This window comes from Sceloporus undulatus, chromosome 3, assembly GCF_019175285.1.
Source record: "Sceloporus undulatus isolate JIND9_A2432 ecotype Alabama chromosome 3, SceUnd_v1.1, whole genome shotgun sequence".
Taxonomy (NCBI): domain Eukaryota; kingdom Metazoa; phylum Chordata; class Lepidosauria; order Squamata; family Phrynosomatidae; genus Sceloporus; species Sceloporus undulatus.
This window is the reverse complement of record NC_056524.1, coordinates 50,613,046-50,634,602: the sequence shown is the minus strand read 5'-3', so window position 1 is coordinate 50,634,602 and position 21,557 is coordinate 50,613,046. Positions and strand designations below refer to the sequence as shown.

At 38.7% G+C, this 21,557-nt stretch overlaps 1 protein-coding gene across 2 annotated transcripts in view; it reads left to right on the top strand.

Moving 5' to 3' along the window:
• Positions 1–21,557, top strand: part of CADM2 (cell adhesion molecule 2) — a 576,201-nt gene that overhangs the window by 359,226 nt on the left and 195,418 nt on the right. For both annotated transcript variants that reach the window (XM_042460622.1, XM_042460621.1), the window contains exon 2: positions 1,947–2,096. In XM_042460622.1, the coding sequence (XP_042316556.1) occupies positions 1,947–2,096 (150 nt within the window). The remainder of the gene's footprint in view (positions 1–1,946; positions 2,097–21,557) is intronic.

Sequence of the window (21,557 nt, the reverse complement as noted above, 5' to 3'; positions counted from 1 at the left end):
ACCTTCCTCCCGCATCTCTGCTGAAGCCCAGAAAGCTGGAACCAATTTAAGACACCAAGTGATAACCTCTTATGTTTAGCCTGGAAAAGAGACAGTTAAGAGGTGATATGATAGCCCTATTTAAATATTTGAAGGGATGTCATATTAAGGATGAAGCAAACTTGTTTTCTGCTGGTCCCGAGAATAGGACCTAAAACAATGGATTCAAACTAAAGGAAAAAGATTCCATCCAAACATTAGGAGGAACTTCCAGACAGTAAGAACTGTTCCGACAATGGAACACACTCCCTCGGAGAGTGATGGAGTCTCCTTCTTTAGAGGTCTTTAAACAGAGGCTGAATGGCCATCTGTCAGGGGTGTTTTGATTGTGAGTTCCTGCATGGCAGGGGGTTGGGTTTGGATGGCCCTTGTGGTCTTTTCCAACTCTATAATTCTATGATTCTATGATCATATACTTTATAGATGTGATATTTCAGTTAGAAGCCAGAAAGGCTTGTGAAATGACTGAATCAATTTAGATGCAAGCAACACAAACACTGATTGCTAAGAGCACTATCCAGTTTGATTGGAATTACTGCGCCTGTACTAGACTCTAAATATGTGAGGAAACCATCCTAAAGTCTATAGTACTTCAGCAACAGCCAGTGGCAATTTAATCTGCAAAATGCTGACACCTGCTTTACAGTACAGTCATCCTGTTTCCATGGATTCTGCATCCATGTATTCAGTCATCCATGGCTTGAAAATATTTCCTCCCAGAAAAATATTCCAAAAGTCAACCCTTGATTCCCCCCCCCATTTTATATAATGGACACCATTCTACTATGTTTTTAGTAATAAGATTTGGGAGTCCAGGGATTTTGGTTTCTGGGGTGGGGTGGGGAGGCCAGGTCAGGTCAGAGGGGGTCATGGCTGCAAACTACAGAAGATATCAAGAGTCCATTGTATATTGAGGGGAAGATAACTTACTTTTCAGTGTCTGGAGGTGATATTATGACAATTAGTGCCATGTAAATCCATTATAACTCTCAGTTAGATGTTTTAGGTATGAACTCGGATAATGTATGAATCCATGTAATCTAATCATCTATTTCCATGATGGCAACTGTGATATATTCTGCCTCAGCTTGTCTCTATGGACCCAAAGGCCGACATTCACCTTACCAACATATTGCTATCTGGTGACCACTTGTGATTTCAAGTTCTAGTTTCCCAGGTCTTTTGGACTTAAGCAGCCACAATATAAGAGCTGTACCATCAGCAATTTTATCTGGGGGCTTCTGGCAGCTAAAATTAAAAACATCTGAAGAACCAAAGATTTGAGAACCACTGAAACCTTTCTGTGACCACTGTTTTGCTGCCCTGTGCATATGAATGCTTACGAAGCATATGCAGAGTTTATCACAATAATGTTCAATATTTGTGTTTTTGAGATTTTTCATCCTTTTTCTTAATGACCAACTTTTGTCGGTAATAAATATATAACAAAGTCACATTTCTAAAGCCAATGAAATGTATGCCAGGGAACTTAATTTATTGGTTTAATGAATAAATTGAAAATTTCCAGTTACTTTTAAAAGTTACTTCTTCAGGACATTTTCAGATGAATTTCAACTTTGTTTCATCAGAATGTCAATTCTGCTAAGAATTTGCTTTCAAAAAAAGAAATGGCAATTGAAAAATATCTAGCTGTACAAGAAATAAGTAATTACTTTTTCAACACTGCAGTGAATATCAGTAACAGGTTACTTTTCAAGTGCTGAAAACAACTAACAAATGCTTTCCAATAGTCTGTTGTGTCTTTGAAACATGTTCTGATGATATTTTTGAATTATCTTTTCCTCCAAAAAATAACTTACTATACAAACTTCTGGAATGTTCTAATTGTTAACATAGATCTATAACTTTTAATGTAATTCTGTCCCTTTTTTAAATTCCTTCTTCAGGTAGCCAAGGGCAGTTCCCACTCACACAGAATGTTACAGTTATTGAAGGTGAAACAGCAACTTTGACCTGTAGGGTTGATCAAAATGATAACACCTCCCTCCAGTGGTCAAATCCTGCTCAACAGACCTTATACTTCGATGACAAGAAAGGTGAATATGCTTGCATTTTTCAGTAATTTAAGCAATATATGATATATGAACTGTTTAAACTGCTAAACTACTGTCATTTAATATATTCTATATGTTATTTCCTTGTTTTAAATCCATCCAACTTGTTGTTTGAACTTTTTTGTTAAATATAAAATAGTAATTATTTTGAAGCCCATATATAATGCTTTCTGTCTTTCCTTCTCATACTCTCTCACTTCAGGAGATGTTTTACTTTTTTATGTTTTAATATGCTTCTTGGTTTGTATTTAAGAGAGACTGTATATTTATATTATCCCCCAAGTTTGTTCCCTCAAGGTATCGTTATGAGTTATATTCAGTGGAAAGAGGAGGATGGTCAGAAGTAGTGCTGACATTATCAGACAAGAAAAAGTTTACAGGAGTGTAAAGATGGCACTGATATGAAAGTTCCTTTTGATCTGATTGCTACTGTTTGTCCCCTTCGAACTCATCCCAGTTGTCAATGCTCACTTGTTTTGGAGGCCAGAGGGAAAGCAGGCTCTCAGGAGAAATACTTTGGCTAGAAAAAAGTGGACAGATCCAAAGATCTGGTTCTAAAGGCCATCTTTCCTCTTCTGGCACTATGGGAGGGTTGCTGCAGAACAATGAAACACAGGGTTGGTAGCTTCTCCCAAGGGACCTCTTGGTTGATTTTCAGAGTGCATTTGGCACTCTGGTAGAGCATGGGGATACTAGGGCTCTATGGCATACCTTTCTGGCAGCAGGTGGTGGTTCTGTACGTGGGAAGCTTTCATTCTGGTAACCAAGAACACCCAAGGGCAAAGCCAGGGAAAAAAGAAAGTCTGAGCCATAGTCATATCCAGGGATCCTTCCAGAGGAGTAAAACAGGCATGCACAGAAATGAAAGAGTATGTTAAAAACTGGTCGAGAATATTGGTCTGGAAGTGGTTAACCAGAATGTCTGTTTGGGAGACTTAGATCCCGAAAGGCACTGCAGAAATAATCCAGTTTGAGACTGCTTTAACTGCCCTGGCTCAATGCTAGGGAATTCTGGGAAATATAGCTTTGTGAGACATTTAGCCCTCTTTGTCAGAGGGCTCTGGTGCCATAATAAACTACAATCCCAGGATTCCTTAGCACTGAGCCAGGGCAGTTAAAGCATACAACTGAGCATGAAAGTCAGAATCATACAAGCCACTGCATTTCCTATTATCATGTTTGGAGGGAAGAGCTGGACAGTTAAGAAAGTGGATAGGAAGAAAACCAGTTTATTCAAAATGTGGTGCTGGAGAAGACCCAGACAAATGGGTCCTAGAACATATAAAAACAGAAATCTGTCTGGAAGCCAAGATGACTTCTATTTTAGAATCTTTTCTAGTTCTTTCATAGCTGCCCCCTCCATTCTTAGTCTGCTTATGATTTTCTGACTGCAGTTCCTGCTCTGATCAATGCTTGATCCTGGGTATGAGAACTCCTTTACTATTTCCTCATTGTCTAGGTTGAATTTATGTAAGTTATCTGTGGCCATTATCTTTGTTTTCTTTATGGTCAACAATAAGCCTGCCTTTGCACTTTATTCCTGATTTACCACTCATCTCCTTGCTTGCTGGCAATATGGAAATAGTCCTATTGAGGAGTGTTGAGCTGGTTGCTTTTATAAGGTGATTTTTTGTGGGCTAGAATTGGAGATAGTTATGTGATACACATATGTCTTCTGAAGCAAGATCTTGGCCATTTTTACATGAGTACATCCAGTTATGAGAATGATTAACAGTAAAAAAAATGTCAGCAGCATGGGATCAGAGGAAGTATGTTTAAGCAATTTATGTTCTGTCTGAGAGAGAAGGAAACCTAAGAGGAGATATGAAGGAATTCAACAAAGTATTGTCTAGGTCAATATTATGTTCACTAGGTCCAAAACACACTACAAAAATTATCCAGTTTGAGATTGCTTTAACTGCTCAGTGCTAGAAAATCCTGAGAATTTTAGTTTATTGTGGCACCAGAGCACTCTTACAGAATTCCTTAGTACTAAGCCAGGGCAGTTAAAGCAGCCTCAGAGTGGGTTATTTATGCTGTGTGTTTTGGACCAATGTCAGAAACAGTCACACATTCAACATGGTTGGCTATGGGAAAGCCCACCAATATGATATAGGTACAACAGTAAACTCACATTTCTCCAGAAAGTAATATGTGGAAACGCTCCACTTTTGATACTGGACATATTACTGTATAAAGTCATTCATATATTTTGTTGATATCTCCTTCAACTTAGATGTACATGAGGATTAAAACTGGTCTAACTGATTGTTAAGAGGTGGTTCTTTCTGGTGTAGTCTTGATGAGAGAGTTCATCTGGCTATTATACTTTCATGATGCTGAAAGTATTTATTGTGCTGAGATGGACTCCAGTATGCTCCGTAAAGTAACAAATGTAAAATTGGGGGGGAGGGGGACTGAATAGTCATAAACACTTCTCATCATCTGCTCACAGATGATGTTCTTTAGAAGCTGCAGATGAAGGGGTAGCAGACATTGAGATCCAGCTGCATTTCACACTCTCTCTTTCTGTCAGCATCAAAAATATTTATAAAATTGTAAAAAAGAAAGAAAGAAAGAAAGATTATACCTTTTTCTATTCTGTATGTGTTTTCTGTTCAAAACAATAAAACTGACAAGGATTGTCTGGGCTTTTTTAAAAAAATGTATATTGAAAGTTTAGATTGCTTTAAAACTATTTTCTCTGAAAACAAAAGAGATAAACTTTAAAGAAGAGAAGATGGGGAAGTATGCATTATGATTAGTCTGTGAACAGTCTAATGGTGATTATTCTTACTATATCAACACTGTGTCTGAAGAAGATATTCAGTTACTAACAAAAAAATGTTGCTTTTCTTAATTTATTGACACTAGCAGAAATGGTGACAATGACTAGAGGAGAATTAAATTCATGACCTTCAATATCATGGCATGAAATTGAAATGCCCCAAACAAATTTTTCATTTAGCTACAATCCATTCAATACAATTTGTAAAGTGCAAGAAGAAAAAAAGGAAGCCAGTAAAAACTGAAGATGAAAACTATCACTCAATATTATATGAAAAGTTAGCTTTGTAAATAGGAGATATGGCTTTCTCTCTACAATAAAGGCCATTTTCAAATACAATTGCAATATCTCCCGAAACATCTTTTCATTTCTGTTTTGTTCTGAATCAACAGTTATTTTTATGGCCCTTTCTTTTAGTGATATTATAGAAATAATCATATTTAAATACTACTTGTACTCTGATTATGTGCAAGGATATAGAAAAGAAGTCTTCTTTATGTATTTTTTTAAAGAGTATCTTGTAAAAAGAATTAATTAGGATAATGAACTTATTTTAATTTAACTATATTTTATGTGATTTTATATATAGATGTTTTAATTGTTTGAATTTTATAGTACAGTAATTTTAAAGGTTTTATCTGTGAGCCGCCTTGGGTCCCTCTGGGGAAAAAGGCGGGATATAAATGAAACAAACAAACAAACAAACAAACTCTACTTCATTATCCTATAAGATCCAAACATTGGTACATTTATTGGGTCAACTAAAATACCCAATTACATATTGCAAGCTTTCGAAGTCACACTGGTTTCTTCATCAGGCAAACAGGAGAGAAAAAACTGAAGATGTTCGTCCTAGGTCTGCATTTTCTGTTTCTGGTTCAGATGGTATGGAGGGCTATCTGCAGCCTGGCACCTCCCCCTTTGGCCATGCAGTCCTCAGTAGGATTTGCTATATGGCCAACATGGCCACCCCTAGATGTTTTTTCCCCTACTTTATTATGTTTCTCTCCAACTGATCGCATAATGAATGATTCAGATACTTAACTAAATTAATATCCCCTTTAATATATGGACCATCAAATCATTGAGGAAAAGATTATAAACTAGGAAAAGCATATTCACAAAATGGAGTTCAGGAAAGTGTTAATTTAAACATGGAGATTTTATATTATAAAAACTGATGAATAAAAATACATATTTGAATTCCAATAAATTAATAGAATTAATCCAGGTTATATAATTTATTCTTTCATCAGATCCAAATGAAAAATGAACATTTTGCAGAGAAAATGGCCAAGTAGGAGGTTGCATTATTTTCTGCTAAAGTGTGGGTGGTTTCACAAATTAAGTCTTCTACCTTTGCAGCAAGCTAAATTGAGAATGAAGTTGATGCATTGGAATGCAATGAGGTGAAGCAGTGATTTAGGTGAATGTGCCAACATTTGTCCTTTGTCTGATGTGCACATTAGTGATCGTAGCTTTAAAAAGAAGTATAAAATACAATAGTCATTTTTTCTTGTTCACCTCTCTCCAAATATCCTTATTTTACATCCACGTTTAAGCATATTTGAGTATTTCTCTGAAACTGTGCATAAATTTGTTGCTTGCTTCCATTGCTTTGGATATTGCTTTCAGAACTTTTACAACACTAGCTGCTGAATTAGTTGCTACTGACTGCCTTTGTCTGCATGAACTCTAGTAAACTTAATTTGGGCCCAATGTTTGTAGGGGAGCAATGTTTAGTAAGTAATGAGATGCTGCAGAATCAAAACAATAATATATATTGCTTGAAGGAAATCTAAATAATATTAAAATAAGTAAAGGGAATAAGAAAAGCAGAAACAGAGAAAACTATTTTTAAAAATGTTTAAAAGGAAGGAGTGCAAAATATGAAAATATCAGTAAGGAATAATGTCCAATATTGGACATCAGAATTTGACTTTTTGACAAACTAATCTAAACTAAAATACAACCCAGAAGATAATGGGCAGCATCTTTCTCATAGCCATATGTCTGATTCATTCAATTGTAATTCGCTTTTCCTGTTGTTGCAGATCAGAAATCTCTTCCACCCAGCCACATAACAAACAAAATTTCCCCTGGTCCAAAAATCTACCTTTAAGCAGTGTGGCCTCCTCCCTGCTTCACAGCTAATTTCATGTTGTTGTAGAGCAGATCTTTGTGTGTAAGCAAAACATCCAGCTTTTACTCTAGCTCAGTGGTTTCCAACCCTTTGTTTTCCAGTTGATATGGACTTCAGCTCCCATAATTCTTGGCTGTTGGCCAAGTTGGCTTGGACTTCTTGGACCTGAAGTCTAAAACAAATGGAGGACCAAAGGTTGGGAACAATTGTTGTAGCTGTGCATAGCTGTTACAGATTGCCAAAATAAAGCTGCTTCAGGTCTCTTTGGAGGTATGCTGTTTAAATGATGCATGAGTCCTAAGACTCCGGAGGTCGCACCAAAGCCACACTCCATTCCTAAGCACTGGAGTCCAGCTTTGGTGCAGCTTCCAGATTCTTAGGATGCATGCATAATTTAAACAGCATACCTCCAAAGAGACCCGAAGCAGCTTTATTTTGGCAGTCTGTAACAGGCCTAAGTCCTCAAAGTACTCTTTATTCACAGTGCTATTATACAAAACTAGATCTCTAAAACTCCAAACCATACCAATCCAACTCCTACTACAAACCCACAAGCTATCCCTTGCAACCCCTGGGTTTATATAGTCTCCAGACCATGTGGTCTCTCAAACCCAGTGAGTTCAGGTGTGTAGCCATGTCATGTGTCTCCTGTGCAATCTAGACACATGGTTTCATCATCCATGGCTACATGCACTTGGACATTGCAGTGTCCTTGAGCCAATGAGCTTCAGCTGTGCTGATCAGCCTTGCCACTCTGCTGAATGCTCATGGCCAAACACACACACATCAAGCATTTCCCTGTGTGCTGTGTTTTAACCCTTCAAATCCCTGACAGTAACACAATAAAATGTGGAAAAGTAAAGGGGGAATATATACTTCTGAAGTGCATTGTAGACAGTAGTATTCAAGTTAGACCTTTGTATATCAAGCAAATCTTCACACAGACATTTCTGGTCTACAATTGTGATTGGTAGATCTCATGTCAGTGACTTTCATGCTAGGCAGTGAATCTACTCTGGGCTTTAGACAAATTTTTAAATGAGTTAGCCAAGGTATGGAATCAGTTTTGGGGACAGAGCTGAATTCCCTAGATACTTCCTGTAAAGTTCAGGCAGAAGGTTGAGGGTTTTCTACATGGCCCAAAAGAAATGGCCTCACCCCATTTAAGAAATCACATGTTCAGGTGACACATTTGGCCAAAACAGGAGGAAAATGGACCCAAACTGTGCTCCAGTGATTAACAACAGAGCAAAATAAATCCCAGTTTCCTCTAGTTTAAGATGGAAAGAGCAAACTAGTGGACTGGCAAACAGACTATATGCCAATGGCCACCAGGACCATTGCTGACTATAATTTTTTGTTGTTGTTGTGACCCATCCACAAATTGATCACACAAGTCAATAGACTTGTCAGATTACCAACAATAAAATGGATTTAATAAAAACATCAACAAACTGCCTAGTCCCACAGGGGACTATGGGAGGAAGTGAGAGAAAGGGAGTATATACAGGGCAGGACATCATGGCTGGACAGGCACACGCTGTGCCTGTGCGACATTGGAAACATGTACTTACTGGCATGGGAAACACCGGTTGTGTGATCAGACAATTGCATGAGGTGGACAGTGGGTTGCCGGCTGGGTGGGAGAGGGCAGGAGATTAGCTCCTGCTGAAGGAATGCATTTTCAGTAAAACAGAAAAATAATAATGGCACAGTGCAGCTTGTAGCTGCAATAGCTCTGTTATTGCAGGCTCATCCGCATATCTAGAAGCAGTGGTGCAGCCTGTGGATGGGTTGTGTGCCCATTGTGGTCAGGGTGGTCAGTGACTTGTCCCTGCAAATCAGGAAACCCTGAGGGTAGGCCAGCTTTTCCTTCCATCTGCTCCTGGCCATAGTATGGATTTACTGCCTTCTTGAAACAGAAGGCACTGATTGACATTGTTGATCTTGCCATTTGGTAAAATGTGAGAATTTTGTGTGTGCGGCTTATAGCACAGGTTGCCATATTAATGGGGTTTATTTATTTCAGTGTTTCTTTTGATAGGTCACTATCTCTCTATGATAACATGATGGTGCATGTTTTGAGCCTTAGAGATAAGGCAGGATGACAAATTCATTATAAGGTGGACAAAATGAATTAGGATGAAATTATTTCCACATGAAAGAAACCTCTTTAGGAACAGCAAGTACGGTTGCCTCTCCTTTTTCACGGGGGATCAGATCTAAACCCCCTCATGAATAATAATAATAATATTGATGATGATGATGATGATGATGATGATGATGATGATGATGATGATGATGATGATTCTGCTTTTTTTTATAAAGGAATCAAAATGGATTCCAACAGTATAAATAAAACATCAAACAGAGTTTCACTTATATTCAAGCCCCATTGGCTTAAATATAAGCATGGGCAAGTGCTGTGGGCATGTACCCTATTCATCCCCCCTCTGTTCATTCATAAGCAAGGGGCATGAGTCTGAAGACCACGAAAATGGAGGGAGGACTGTAGGTTTTTTTCCCTTCCCAAATTAACATGCAAGTGGAATAACATGAGGCTTAAGCTTCATATTATTATTTTAACCTTTCTGATTTGAACTGGTCTGTATTAATTAATACTAAATCTGGATACAATCACATAACATGAACAAGAATAGGTCAGTATACACTTTGTTCTCTCTTTGAAGCAAGTTACACCTAAGAGCAACACTGAGATAAAGGCCTGTGTAGACTGTGTGGGCCATTTATAGAGCTTACATTCCATTTCACATTTTGATGTGTCGTTTCATTGCACGGTAATGTGGGCAGGGGGAGAGAATTGTGACCTAAATATTTATCATTATTCTGCAATATCATTGGTAGGGCTAATTACGTTTTTATAGCTCTTTCTGCAATTCAAGGGACATTGAGGTAAAACCACAGATTCAAATCTTCTCAGGAATAGCAATCATAATAATTTAAAAAATTGCCTCCTGCTTCTTTTAACAGCACGATGAAAAGTTTCCCTGTGTAGTTACTACAATACTGGTCTAAGAATGAAGGATGGGAGGTGAAAACAGTGAAACATTGCTCTTGTGAGTTGAACCATGGGGAATTTCTGGAAGATTTACAGCTGTATTGGCTCATTGCTTAATCAGAAGGCAGAGATACATTCTCAGTGTGTGTTCATCTCTCCTAATGAGAGAGACTATTAACCTACCCCAAATGATATATTTAAAGTATTTTCCCCAAAAATGGGTATGAACTTTTTGTATTCTATTTTATCTATTCATTTTACTTTTCTGCACATTCCTGTACTATTGAACTTCTGATGATGCAAAGGAATGTGGCTCCCATTAGCTGTAGATATTTATTTTTAATCATAGGAATATGCAGACATTTCTATAAGACAGAAATACCTCCTTATACATTTTCCTTTTCTATATTTGGAACACTTTCTATATTCCTGCCAAGATGTCAGCCTGAAGATGTGATGCCATGTTGTTATCCTCTTCTAACAATGGGCACTGAGAGGTCTACACAGAATTCTTCAACCCTTTAGAATATTGCAATAAAAATAATTAAAAAAAACACTCCATTATATTGAAAGAATTACTGTAGTAAAGGCATTATGTCAATGTAACAGGGACATGATGTATTTAATTGAATAATTTATATGCCACATTTGTATGATGGGGGGGGGAAGCAAAATACACTGAATCCTTCTTTTTCAGAATGTTCAGATAGTATTCTGTCTTAAGACAGTTCCAAAAAACCTTTCTGATGACTCTTCCCCCAAAGATTCTGATGTCCACTCACTGAAATACTCTCTACTGCTGCTATCACCTCCAACTCATTTGAATATTTCTTTGATTTCAATCTCTTTTTAAGGTTTGGAAAAAGGAAATAGTAAGTAGCAAGAGCTGGTGATTAGGGCTGTCTATGTACTCAAATCTCAGATTCTTCAAAATATTTGTCATCTTGCCAGTGCTGTAAGCAGGTGCATTGTCCTACAAAAAGAAAACACCTTTTTACAGCTTTCTTCACTGTTTTTCCATCAATGCCTTCTTTAAGATAGAAGTAGTATCCTGCATTAACTGTTTAGTTTTTCTGATGATAATTTGTTGTTGTTGTTGTTAATCGTCTTTAAGTCAATTTTGACCTACAGTATGTGGATAAGAAATCCCCAAGATGACCTGTCATCCACTGTTCTGCTTAGTTCCTGCAAATAGTGTCACCTGAGTATCATAGGTTGTTGATATTCTTACTATCTTAATTTGCTTCCTGCTTTCTTCACTGTCAAGCTCTCACAAGGAATACAATGGCTTGAATGATTCTAACTTTAGTGTTCAGCTGTATATCTTTGCACTTTAGGATTTTTGTCTACTGTATATACTTGTGTATTAGTCTATTAGGTCAAAAAATTGACCCAAAAATTTAAGTCAACTTATCCATGGGTCAATGTAGGTACTATACTTTAACTCTCATTTAAAGAAGGAACCATCCCGTGGTGAAAGGCAAGAGTGTCATCTTCCCTGGAATCACTGAACCCTCTCTATTTTCTCATACATCCAGCCTTCAGTATGAGCACAAATAATTATGCCTGCTGGAATTTTGTTAGTTCTTTGGCATTCTTTCCCTTTGCCTCATCCTTTACATCGTTTGTTAGATCCTGCTAAGTTTTACCCTCAACTTATCCACGGATCATATCAAAATCCATAATTTTGGTCCCAAAACCTGTCCTTGACTTATACATGAGTGTAACGACATGTAACAACAACACTCCTTCCTTATGGCAGTCCTATGGGGTTTTCTAATCCCACCCCGCTGCCACCAATTTATGTAATGAACCCCCTCTCTTATGTGGCAGTCTCTTGTGACTTTTATTATCTCATCGCTGCCACCAAATATGTAACAACTCCTTATGCTCTATCACCAAATACAATTGATGACAGCACCCTGTTTGAAACTCAAGTTCACAGTATTATATAATATAGTAGCGCGGATATAATATATATGCCAGACAAGCCTTTAGATAAAACAAAATATGAACTTTATTAAACAAAGGGTTTGAACAGATATTATTTGAACTGAATGGTGTTAAACAGCTGTTAGTTCAGGCACGTGTTACTTCTTAGTGGTTACTTTATTACAACAGTTAAACTTGCTACAGAGTATTACTATTACTAGATGTTAATGACACTGAAACTGTCCTTCCTGCCTACTTTTCTAAGCTTAGACACCACAGTATTGCCACTCAGGCTTACTATAATAACTCCCTCAATTAGAGTCCCTAACTGGTTAAAAGTCCCTCACTCTAGACTATAACCAAGTTCCCCTCCGGAGTCAACCCTTCCTCTAACTGTCCCCGTCTGGACCTATCAGTTCCCTATCTGACTTTTCCCTCAGGAACTTCTGTAACCGAAACCCCTCTTTAGGAGTCTGACTACACTGAGTCTCTCATTTCTAGACTCTCAAACCAATACAGTCCTTCACTGAACCTATCAGACCCTTTCTTGGTCTGTTATCAACACCCCCTCTAACAAACTGCTGTTCCCTCAGGAACTATCGGAACACAGTCCTCTCTTGGACTCTACTGTTCCCTCAACTGAACACCAGCCTCATCCCTCAACATTCTAAACCCTGACTCCCAACTGTCAATATTACAACTGCCAAAACCAACAAACGCATGGAATGTTCAAAGGTCCCAGCCCACATTCTATTGGTTGGACCTCAGCTGCCTTCTGATTGGTCAGCTGGGTGTTCTCTGCGTCACAATGAGGTTGACTTATAGTTGAGTATATACATTAGTTCTTTAATAACTGGCTTTATCATTCCTAATCTTCTTCTGATTTCTTGACTGCAGTCTCCATTCTGATCAATGTTTGATCCAAAGGATAGGAAATCTTTAACTATTTCAATTTCCTCATTACCTAGGTTGAATTTATGTAAATCCTCCATGGCCATTATTTTTGTTTTCTTTAAAGTTAACATTAGGCCTGCCTTTGCACTTTCTTCTTTGTCTTCCTTTAGCGATTGTTCCAAGTTTTCTGCTAGTAGTATTATCTGCATACCTTAGGTTGTTGATATTCCTTCTTCCTATCTTCACTCCTTCTGTGTCCAAGCCTGCTTTTTGTATTATATTTTCTGCATACAAGTTGAATAGATAGGGTGAAAGAATGTAGCCTTGCCTGACCCCTTTGCCAATTGGGAACAATTCTGTTTCTTTTATTCTGTTCTTACAGTAGCCACTTGTCCTAGTGGCACAGTGATTAAATGCCTGTACTGCAGCCACTCACTCACAAACCATAAGGTTGCAAGTTCAATAACAGCAAAAGGGCTCAAACTCAACGCAGGGTTGCATCCTTTGGAGGTTGCTAAAATGAGTACCCAGATTGTTGGGGGCAATTAGCTTACACTTTGTAAACTGCTTAGGGAGTGCTTAAGTGCACTGATAAGCGGTATAGAAATGTACTTGCTAAGTACAGTAGATCACTCAAAATATCCACTCAAATTCATTTCTGGTCAGCATTCAAACATTTTGGCACCCACCTGGCTGACAACTTCTGCATAACCAACTGCTGATAAATTAGAAACTCATTGCATTTCTGTGATATCTCAGCAACTGCTTTCGCTCAGATACAGCAATCTACCAAAATCAGTTCACGAACATGCTCCACAATTTCAGATGTTGACTCTCTTGAAGACCTCCCAAACCTTGATGCATCTTCAGCTTCAAAATCTGCATGCTGAAAGTTGGCACACCGCTTCTTCACAGTTGAGTTTGACAGGCATTTGACACTTGATGTTTGCATCATATACTCATGGATTTCCTTTGGGCTTTTCTTCTGCAGGAACAGGAAGTTCATGACAGCCTGGAGTTCATCACTTCAAAACTCTACATTTTTTGTTAACATGGTTGTATCAACAATGTGAAAGAAATTAGAAATTAGAGCTACAATCCTGCAAATTGGCAGTTTAAGACACAAAACAACACTCTTTCAAGCTACAGTGACAAAATTACACTCAGATTTTGGGAAATGGGTTAGGCTCAGAACTTTTCAGCATCCCATCATATGTTACAGGAACATTATAAATTCTATCAAATAATTTACATATCATTCTTTATATCTATGGTAGGAGAATAAAAAAATAAAGAAGCAGAATGAGATAATTGCTCATGTGAAATTCCATAATGTTTCTGGCTGCCATTCTCTCCACTCTTTATGTTAACTGGTTATGATTTTAAAAGGTAAATTCCATTTCATCAGTGCCTAGAATATATATCTATATATCTATATCTATACACACACACACAGAGAGAGAGAGAGAGAGAGAGAGAGAGAGAGAGAAAGAGAGAGCAGGCAATTGTCTTAAATTAGTAATAATTAAAATGATAAAAACATTATACAGGAAACAATGATTGGAGTAAAAAGTAACTTATTCATATATATATGGGGAGTTATGTTTGAGGCTTCTGTATGTATCAACTACTAAATTCTTTTTCCTGGCCTTATTGTTGTTAGCTGCCCCCAAGTCAGTTCTGACTCATGGCGACCCTGTGAATGAGACATCTCCAGAAATCCCTATCCCCCACTGCCTTGTTCAGATTCTGCAAGCCCTTGCCAATAACCCCTCAGTTCAGGGCTGGCTCACCCATGTAGGCCACCTAGGCAGCTGCCTAGGGTGGTAAACGTTTAGGGGCAGCACTGGGAAGGGAGGCTGAGAGAGAGCACGCGCACAGCCAGGCAATCCCGGGGGCGCCACTCACTCTCCTGCTTTTTGCTATCTGCAGAGAGCAAAAAACAGGAGAGCCAACAGGAGAGCAAAGGGTGCCTGGCTGTGGGTGCACACGTCTGGCGCCCTTTGCTCTCCCCTGGGTCTCCTGCCTTTTGCTTTCCACGGAGAGCAAAAAGCAGGAGAGCCAGCAAGAGAGCAAAAGGCGTCCTTAGCCCTCCCCTGGGTTTCCTGCCTTTTACTCTCCACAGAGAGCAAGGCGCAGGAGAGCCAGCAAGGGAACAAAGGGCGCTCTTCAGCCTCCCTTGAGTCTCCTGCCTTTTGCTCTCCACGGAGAGCAAGACACAGGAGAGCCAGCAAGAGAGAAAATGGTACCCTTCGCCCTCCCTTGGGTCTCCTGCCTTTGCTCTCCACAGAGAGCAAGACACAGGAGATCCAGCAAGGGAGCGAAGGATGCCCTTCACTCTCTCCTGGGTCTCCTGCCTTTTGCTCTCTGCGAAGAGCAAGAAGCAAGAGAGCTGCCAGGAGAGTGTAGGGTGCCTGGCTGTGCACACGTGCACCAAACACCCTTCGCTCTCCCCTGGGTCTCCTGCTTCTTGCTCTCAGGGGGCACCAAAATATTTCTCCCATAGGGTGGCAAAATACCTAGAGTCGGCCCTGCCTCAGTTGAGTCTATCCATCTGGTTTGTGTTCTTCCTCTCTTTCTTCTACCCTCTGCCTTTCCTAGTGTTATTGTTTCTTCTAGTGATCATTATGTGGCCAAAATACGATAATCTCAGCTTGATCATCGTTGCTTTCAAGGATCTATTGAAGAATCTATTTGTTTGTCTTCTTGGCTGCCCATGGTATCCTAGAACTTCATCGTACAGGCCCTGGAATGGGCCTGTTGCGTGCCGAAAAGGGGGCGTTCTGGGAACGGGATGGGTCCCAGAAAATATTTTACTGCACGGAGGAACGCCGCAGCTGCCGCCGGGTGTTCCAATCGCGTCCCCAGTCCGTTCCAGGGGACGTGATTTGGGAGAACACTTTTGAACAGTTCTCCCAAATTGCGCCCCCTGGAGCAGAGTGGGGGCGCGATTGGAACGCCCGGCGACAGCTGCGGCGTTCCTCCGTGCAGTAAAATGATTTCTGGGACCCATCCCGTTCCCAGAACACCCCCTTTTCGGCTCACAATGGGCCTGTTCCAGGGCCCGTGCGATGAAGTTCCTAAGTATTCTTCTCCAGCACCACATTTCAAATGAGTTGACTTTCTTTCTGTCTGCTTCCTTCACTGTCCAATTCTCGCATCCGTACATGGTGATGTGTGATACAGTGGCCTGAATAATTCTGACTTTAGTGCTCAGTTGCATGTCTTTGCTCTTCAGTATCCTGTCCAGTTCTTTCATAACTGCCCTTCCCATTCCTAGTCTTCTTCTTATTTCCTGACTGGCGTCTCCAATCTGGTCAATATTTGATGCTAGATATGGGAATTCTTTAACTGTATCAATATCCTCGTTGTCTAGATTGAATTTTTGTATTTTTTCTGTGGTCATTATTTTTGTTTTCTTTATGTTCAGCATCAGACCTGCCTTTGCACTTTCATCTTTGACCCACCTTATTAAACTGTTCCAGTTCCTGAATGTCTTCAGCTAATATTATCATGTCATTCACATATTTTAGGTCATTACTGTTGCTTCCTCCTATCTTGATTCCTCCTTTTTCTGATTCTAATTCTGCTTTTCTTATGATGTTTTCAGCATATAAATTAAACAAGTAAGGTGATAGGATGCAGCCTTGCCTAACCCCTTTGCCTATTGGGAACCACTCTGTTTCCCCAAATTTTGTTCTGATGGTGACCTTAGATTCCTCATCAGGACTATCAGATGTAGTGGCGTGCTCATGTCTTTGAGTGCATTCCATAGTTTTTCATAATCTATATAATCAAATGCTTTGCTATAGACTATAAAATACATGCAGATTCTTTTTTTTAATTCTTTGGTGTGCTCCATTAGCCATCACATGTTTGCAATGTGGTCCCTAATGCCCCTTCCTTTTCTGAATCCTGCTTTCGCCTCTGGAATTTCTCTCTCCATGTAAAGTTGGAGTCTATGCTGCAGAATTTTGAGCATTATTTTGCTTGCATGTGAGATTAGTGCTATTGTCCTATAGTTGCTGCAGTCTTTTGTATCTCCTTTCTTGTGGATTTGTATGCATATTGAGTGTTTCCAGTCTGTTGGCTACCACTTTATTTCCATATTTGTTGGCATATTTCAGTTAGCACTAAAATTGCATTTCTGTATAGGCACTGTAGCAGTTCAGTTGGGATATCATCTGTTCCTGGTGATTTATTTCCCCCCCCATTTCTTTTATTGCAGATTTCACTTCACTTCTTACTCATATCCTAATAATATAATGAGTCTTCAGTTTTTTGTTTTTGTTTTTTGGTAAGGTGTGATATTAAGAACAGACAAAGGTCAAATCTGCACTGCAGAAATAATGCACTTTGACTTTAACTGCCATGACTCAGTGCTATGGAATTCTGAGTTTTGTAGATTGTTGTTGCACTGAAATTTTCCGACAAGAAGTTTCAGGGTGTTGAAAACAAAGATGATGTTATTGAAAATAGTGCAATATGTTTTGGCCTGGAAATAGCATATTTTAATGCTTTTCCTCAAGGGTAATTTAAAAATGGAAGAAGAAAGAAAGAAGAGAATGTTGCCAGAGTGGAGCCCTGTTTAATGAGAGAGATCAATTAAGAACAGAGCCTCAGAGGGAAAAGTGTCCTTTTTTGCATGGAAAAAAGTGGTGGAGCTACAACAGTGCATCCAATAGTGTTAGGCAGTTTTGCAGAAAGTACACATACTGACATGCATTCATACACGAATATGCATGTTCAATACAGAACTTTAAAAATTTGCAACTAGAGAAATACTTTTTTATTTGCTTTTTGTTTTTGAGTGATACAAATTGAGTGTGAATTTACATCAAGCCAAACTGTTCAGGGTGGTGAGAATTCATGGCAGTTTGGACTTTTGTTTACCCCTAATTGTAAAATTATAATTCAGCCACCATCCTAAAAGAGTTTATCTGTAGGTTTAATTGGGCACAGATAAAGAGTTTTCTCTATCACACAATGTTCTTACCTGCAGTTGGATAAACTGTATGTCATTCACATATACCCCTTTAGCAACTCCTAATGATTACCATTAAATTTTGTATTCACTCTTTTATTTATTTTACATTTCACATACTTTACTCGATTCCCTGGTGCATGCATAAATATTTGCTTACTGAGGCAGTATTCTGTGCACCTGAAGAAGTAGTCTGCAGTTCATAAACTATTATGCTGAAATAAATTGGTTAATCTAAAGGGTGCTACAAGACACCCATTTCTTGTTATGCTGAAAAGACTAATCTCATCAGTGACATTCCACCTAAAAACAATGTTGTGGTCCTCATATCTGTTTTTAAACAGAAGCTGAATGGCCATGTGTCAGGACTGGATGGCTCTTGAGGTCTCTTCTTACTCTGTGATTCTATGATTCTATATATTGCATTTGTGTGAGGGAAAGATGGAGAATTGGATAACAAAGTAACATATTGGACTATTTGTGGTGGAGGAGGTTCAAAATGGCTAGTTACAGAAGACAGGTTGCCTGTGAATCATGTTTCTTACCCCTAGCCTAAAATATAGTTAAGACTAAACTTAATTATAACAATATAACAACTTGCTGAATTTGAGACCGACTTGAATTTCATTAATTTCAATGGGTCTATTTTAATAAAGTCTGGATCCATTCTGTTATACTTTTATCAAATTGGCTTTTTGTTTAAACTACTATAAATACTCATCCATAAGTCAAGAAATTCATGCCCAAAAATTAACTCCAAAATCCCAGGTTTACTTATTTACGGGTCAGTATGGTAATGTGATAGCAGCTCTTTCGGATTTCCCCATGCAGTCAACAGAACACTTTATTTCTCTCTCGCACCAAACAGAAAGAGTCCTGATTGCTTTTAAACAAATGGAGTCCCTCTCCCAGCCACTGTCTGGGGTGTGGATGACAAACCAAAAGCTGAAATGCTGAAGCAAAAAGCCTCAATTAGAGTCTCTCTTGCCATATACATACATACACACTCTGAAGGAGCCTCCAGGTTTTACCCTCAACTTCTCCACAGATCATGGCTAAATCCATAATTTTGGATCCAAAACCTACCCTCGAATTATATGTGAAATCAATTTATACTCGAGTATCTATGGTAATTCCACCACGTTCATTGTTGGTAAAGCCCTGAAGCCCATGGCTGTGTTCAGCAATAACATGAAAGCATGATTGTTCAGCTGGGCTTTGGTTCATTTTAATGACGAACCAGCATTGTCTTTAGTATGATTTTTCCATGCATAAGGCCAGGTGCTTCTGAAGATGCTATGAATTCAGAGGTATGCCACATGAATGACTGGGAAATTATTAGAAATTAGTTCCTACCTTGAAGTACTATGACATATTGTCCTAAATGTCACTTATTATTTAATAGTTATCATAACACAACATTGACATGTTCTATTTAATTGATGAGTCATGCACAAGACCTAAGAGACTCTTCAAAGATTTAAACATTAAGATCCTTTTTCTGCAGAGCACTTCAGTACTGCATGTCAGTCCTTTTGTCTTGTGAGGTAATGACTTGAATCTTATTCAGAGAGTGTCATCCAGTGCATAATTATCTTTGCACTACTATTCAAAAACAGAATGTGGTTGATTTCGTTTAACTTGACAGTCATGTTTCTTTGGCTCAATAAATGTTATCAGACATTCTTTGGCTGTTCCTATTGCATCAGCTTTAATTAGTTTTTGATTGCTGTTAATTTCACAGCCTTTCTGTTTAATAAATTGCATCAAAATGCTTTAGTTTTTGTTGTATCAACTTTAATTAGTTTTGTGCATTGCTTACTTGATTTTACTTGGTTGTTGTTTTTTATGAGCACATTCCTCACCCTCCCCAACATCTTACTCCATAATATAACCACGATATATATTGTGTCAGTGATGAATGGAGCTAATTGAGTCCTTCTCCTATGGTAGCATTTCTATCCATACAGTGTTGGTTTTTCATACTTTAAATTTACTAGATAAGAATTATAGGGAATATAAGGGATAAGTATTTGATAGTTACTGATGTCTGTACTGGTCACATGGTCATTTTGAAGATTTTGTTGTAACAAATACTGGAAAATGCTAGCCCCAAGAAAAATATCACAGTCAGAGTAAAGTAACATCACTTTTTTAGGAATTAGTTCTGCAGCTGACACCCACCCTCTCTTCAAACACAGGGTATATGTGTTTTTAGCAACTTGAAAGCAGACAAATATTTGACAAATGATTTTTTTCCCTGTTGCCATGCTTCTGTAACACATGTATCTGCCCCTCTTTTCTTTCTTATACTGTAGTTTTATGCTTCAGTTAAACCAGGTGAGAAGCAGTAGAAACAGTAGGGAAACTTTAGAACAAGTCTCCTCAAATGGCCTGTCGAGGTCTCCTATCTCCTTTGAAAAAAGGAGAAGTATGCCATCACTGTCACTTTCAAGATGCCTGGAGAAAAAGCAATTGTTCTGAACATTTACCTTCTATAATGAATACACACATATCAAAAGATGCCTTTTCCATTGGAATCAGACACCACTAGGCATCTGAGCAACTTGTGAGGGTGGTTTGCAACAAAGCAGTTCCCTCAATTCTTAGATTTTTCCCCTCATGAACTGAATAGTGGAGAGGTAAGATTTAAATCTTTCTTCTTTCGTCAGGTAATTTTCCCCACTGGCAAACAGCTGAGAAGTATGGGGAGATAATGGGGAGGAGGGATGGTGTTTAAACCTCACTTTTTACCCTCCTCCCTGCATCCTGTTGAACTGATCAGAAAGGAAAATAGGCCATGATTGAAACAGTGGCCACAGTTTCTCTTCAGACAATGTAATTGTGGGACATAGCTACAATAACCCCTCTTCCAAAAAAAAACCTACATTTTTTACACTTGCAGCACCCCAAACCTGGTCATTTCTTGGCTAATAAAGAACAAGGAGATCATCAGAGAAGTGTCCAGCTATTTTCTTACAGCTGAACACATAGCAACAAGCATCCCTAAGGAGATACCTGTGGATGATGCCATGGTTCAATAGAGATTTTCTACCTCTGCAGTGACTTAAAAAGTGAGGTGTGATGGCTTACATTAGTGTTTCTCAAATGCTGGGGCAGGACCCCTGCAGGTGCAGTAGTTGCTTAAGGGAGTTACAAGATTTAGAGGCTTTAATTCCTTCGCCTCTTCCTCTTTCCAACTTTTTTATGTATCAAATTAGCACATGTATTGAGTTAAATATTGAATATATTTAAATAAATCTGTTCTGCGTGAAGTCGAAGGCTTTCAGAGCAGCATCCATAGTTTTTTGTGGGGGGTTTGGGCTATGAAGCCATGTTGTAGAAGATTTTATTCCTGATGTTTCACCAGCAGCTGTTGCTGGCATCTTCAGAGAATGCTGGAATGGAAGAGAGTGGGGTATATATACTGTTGGTTGAGAGGAGGTGATTTGCATGTTAATCTGTGTATTGTTCTGTTGTTGAATGGCAAGGCCTGCAAGGTGTCCATTTACTTAATGATCCATTCCATTGATCATGAGATTCCAAGCAGACAATGGACCATTAAGTAAATGAACACCCTGTAGGCCTTGCCATTCAACAACAGAACAATACACAGATTAACATGCAAATCACCTCCTCTCAACCAACAGTATATATACCCCACTCTCTTCCATTCCAGCATT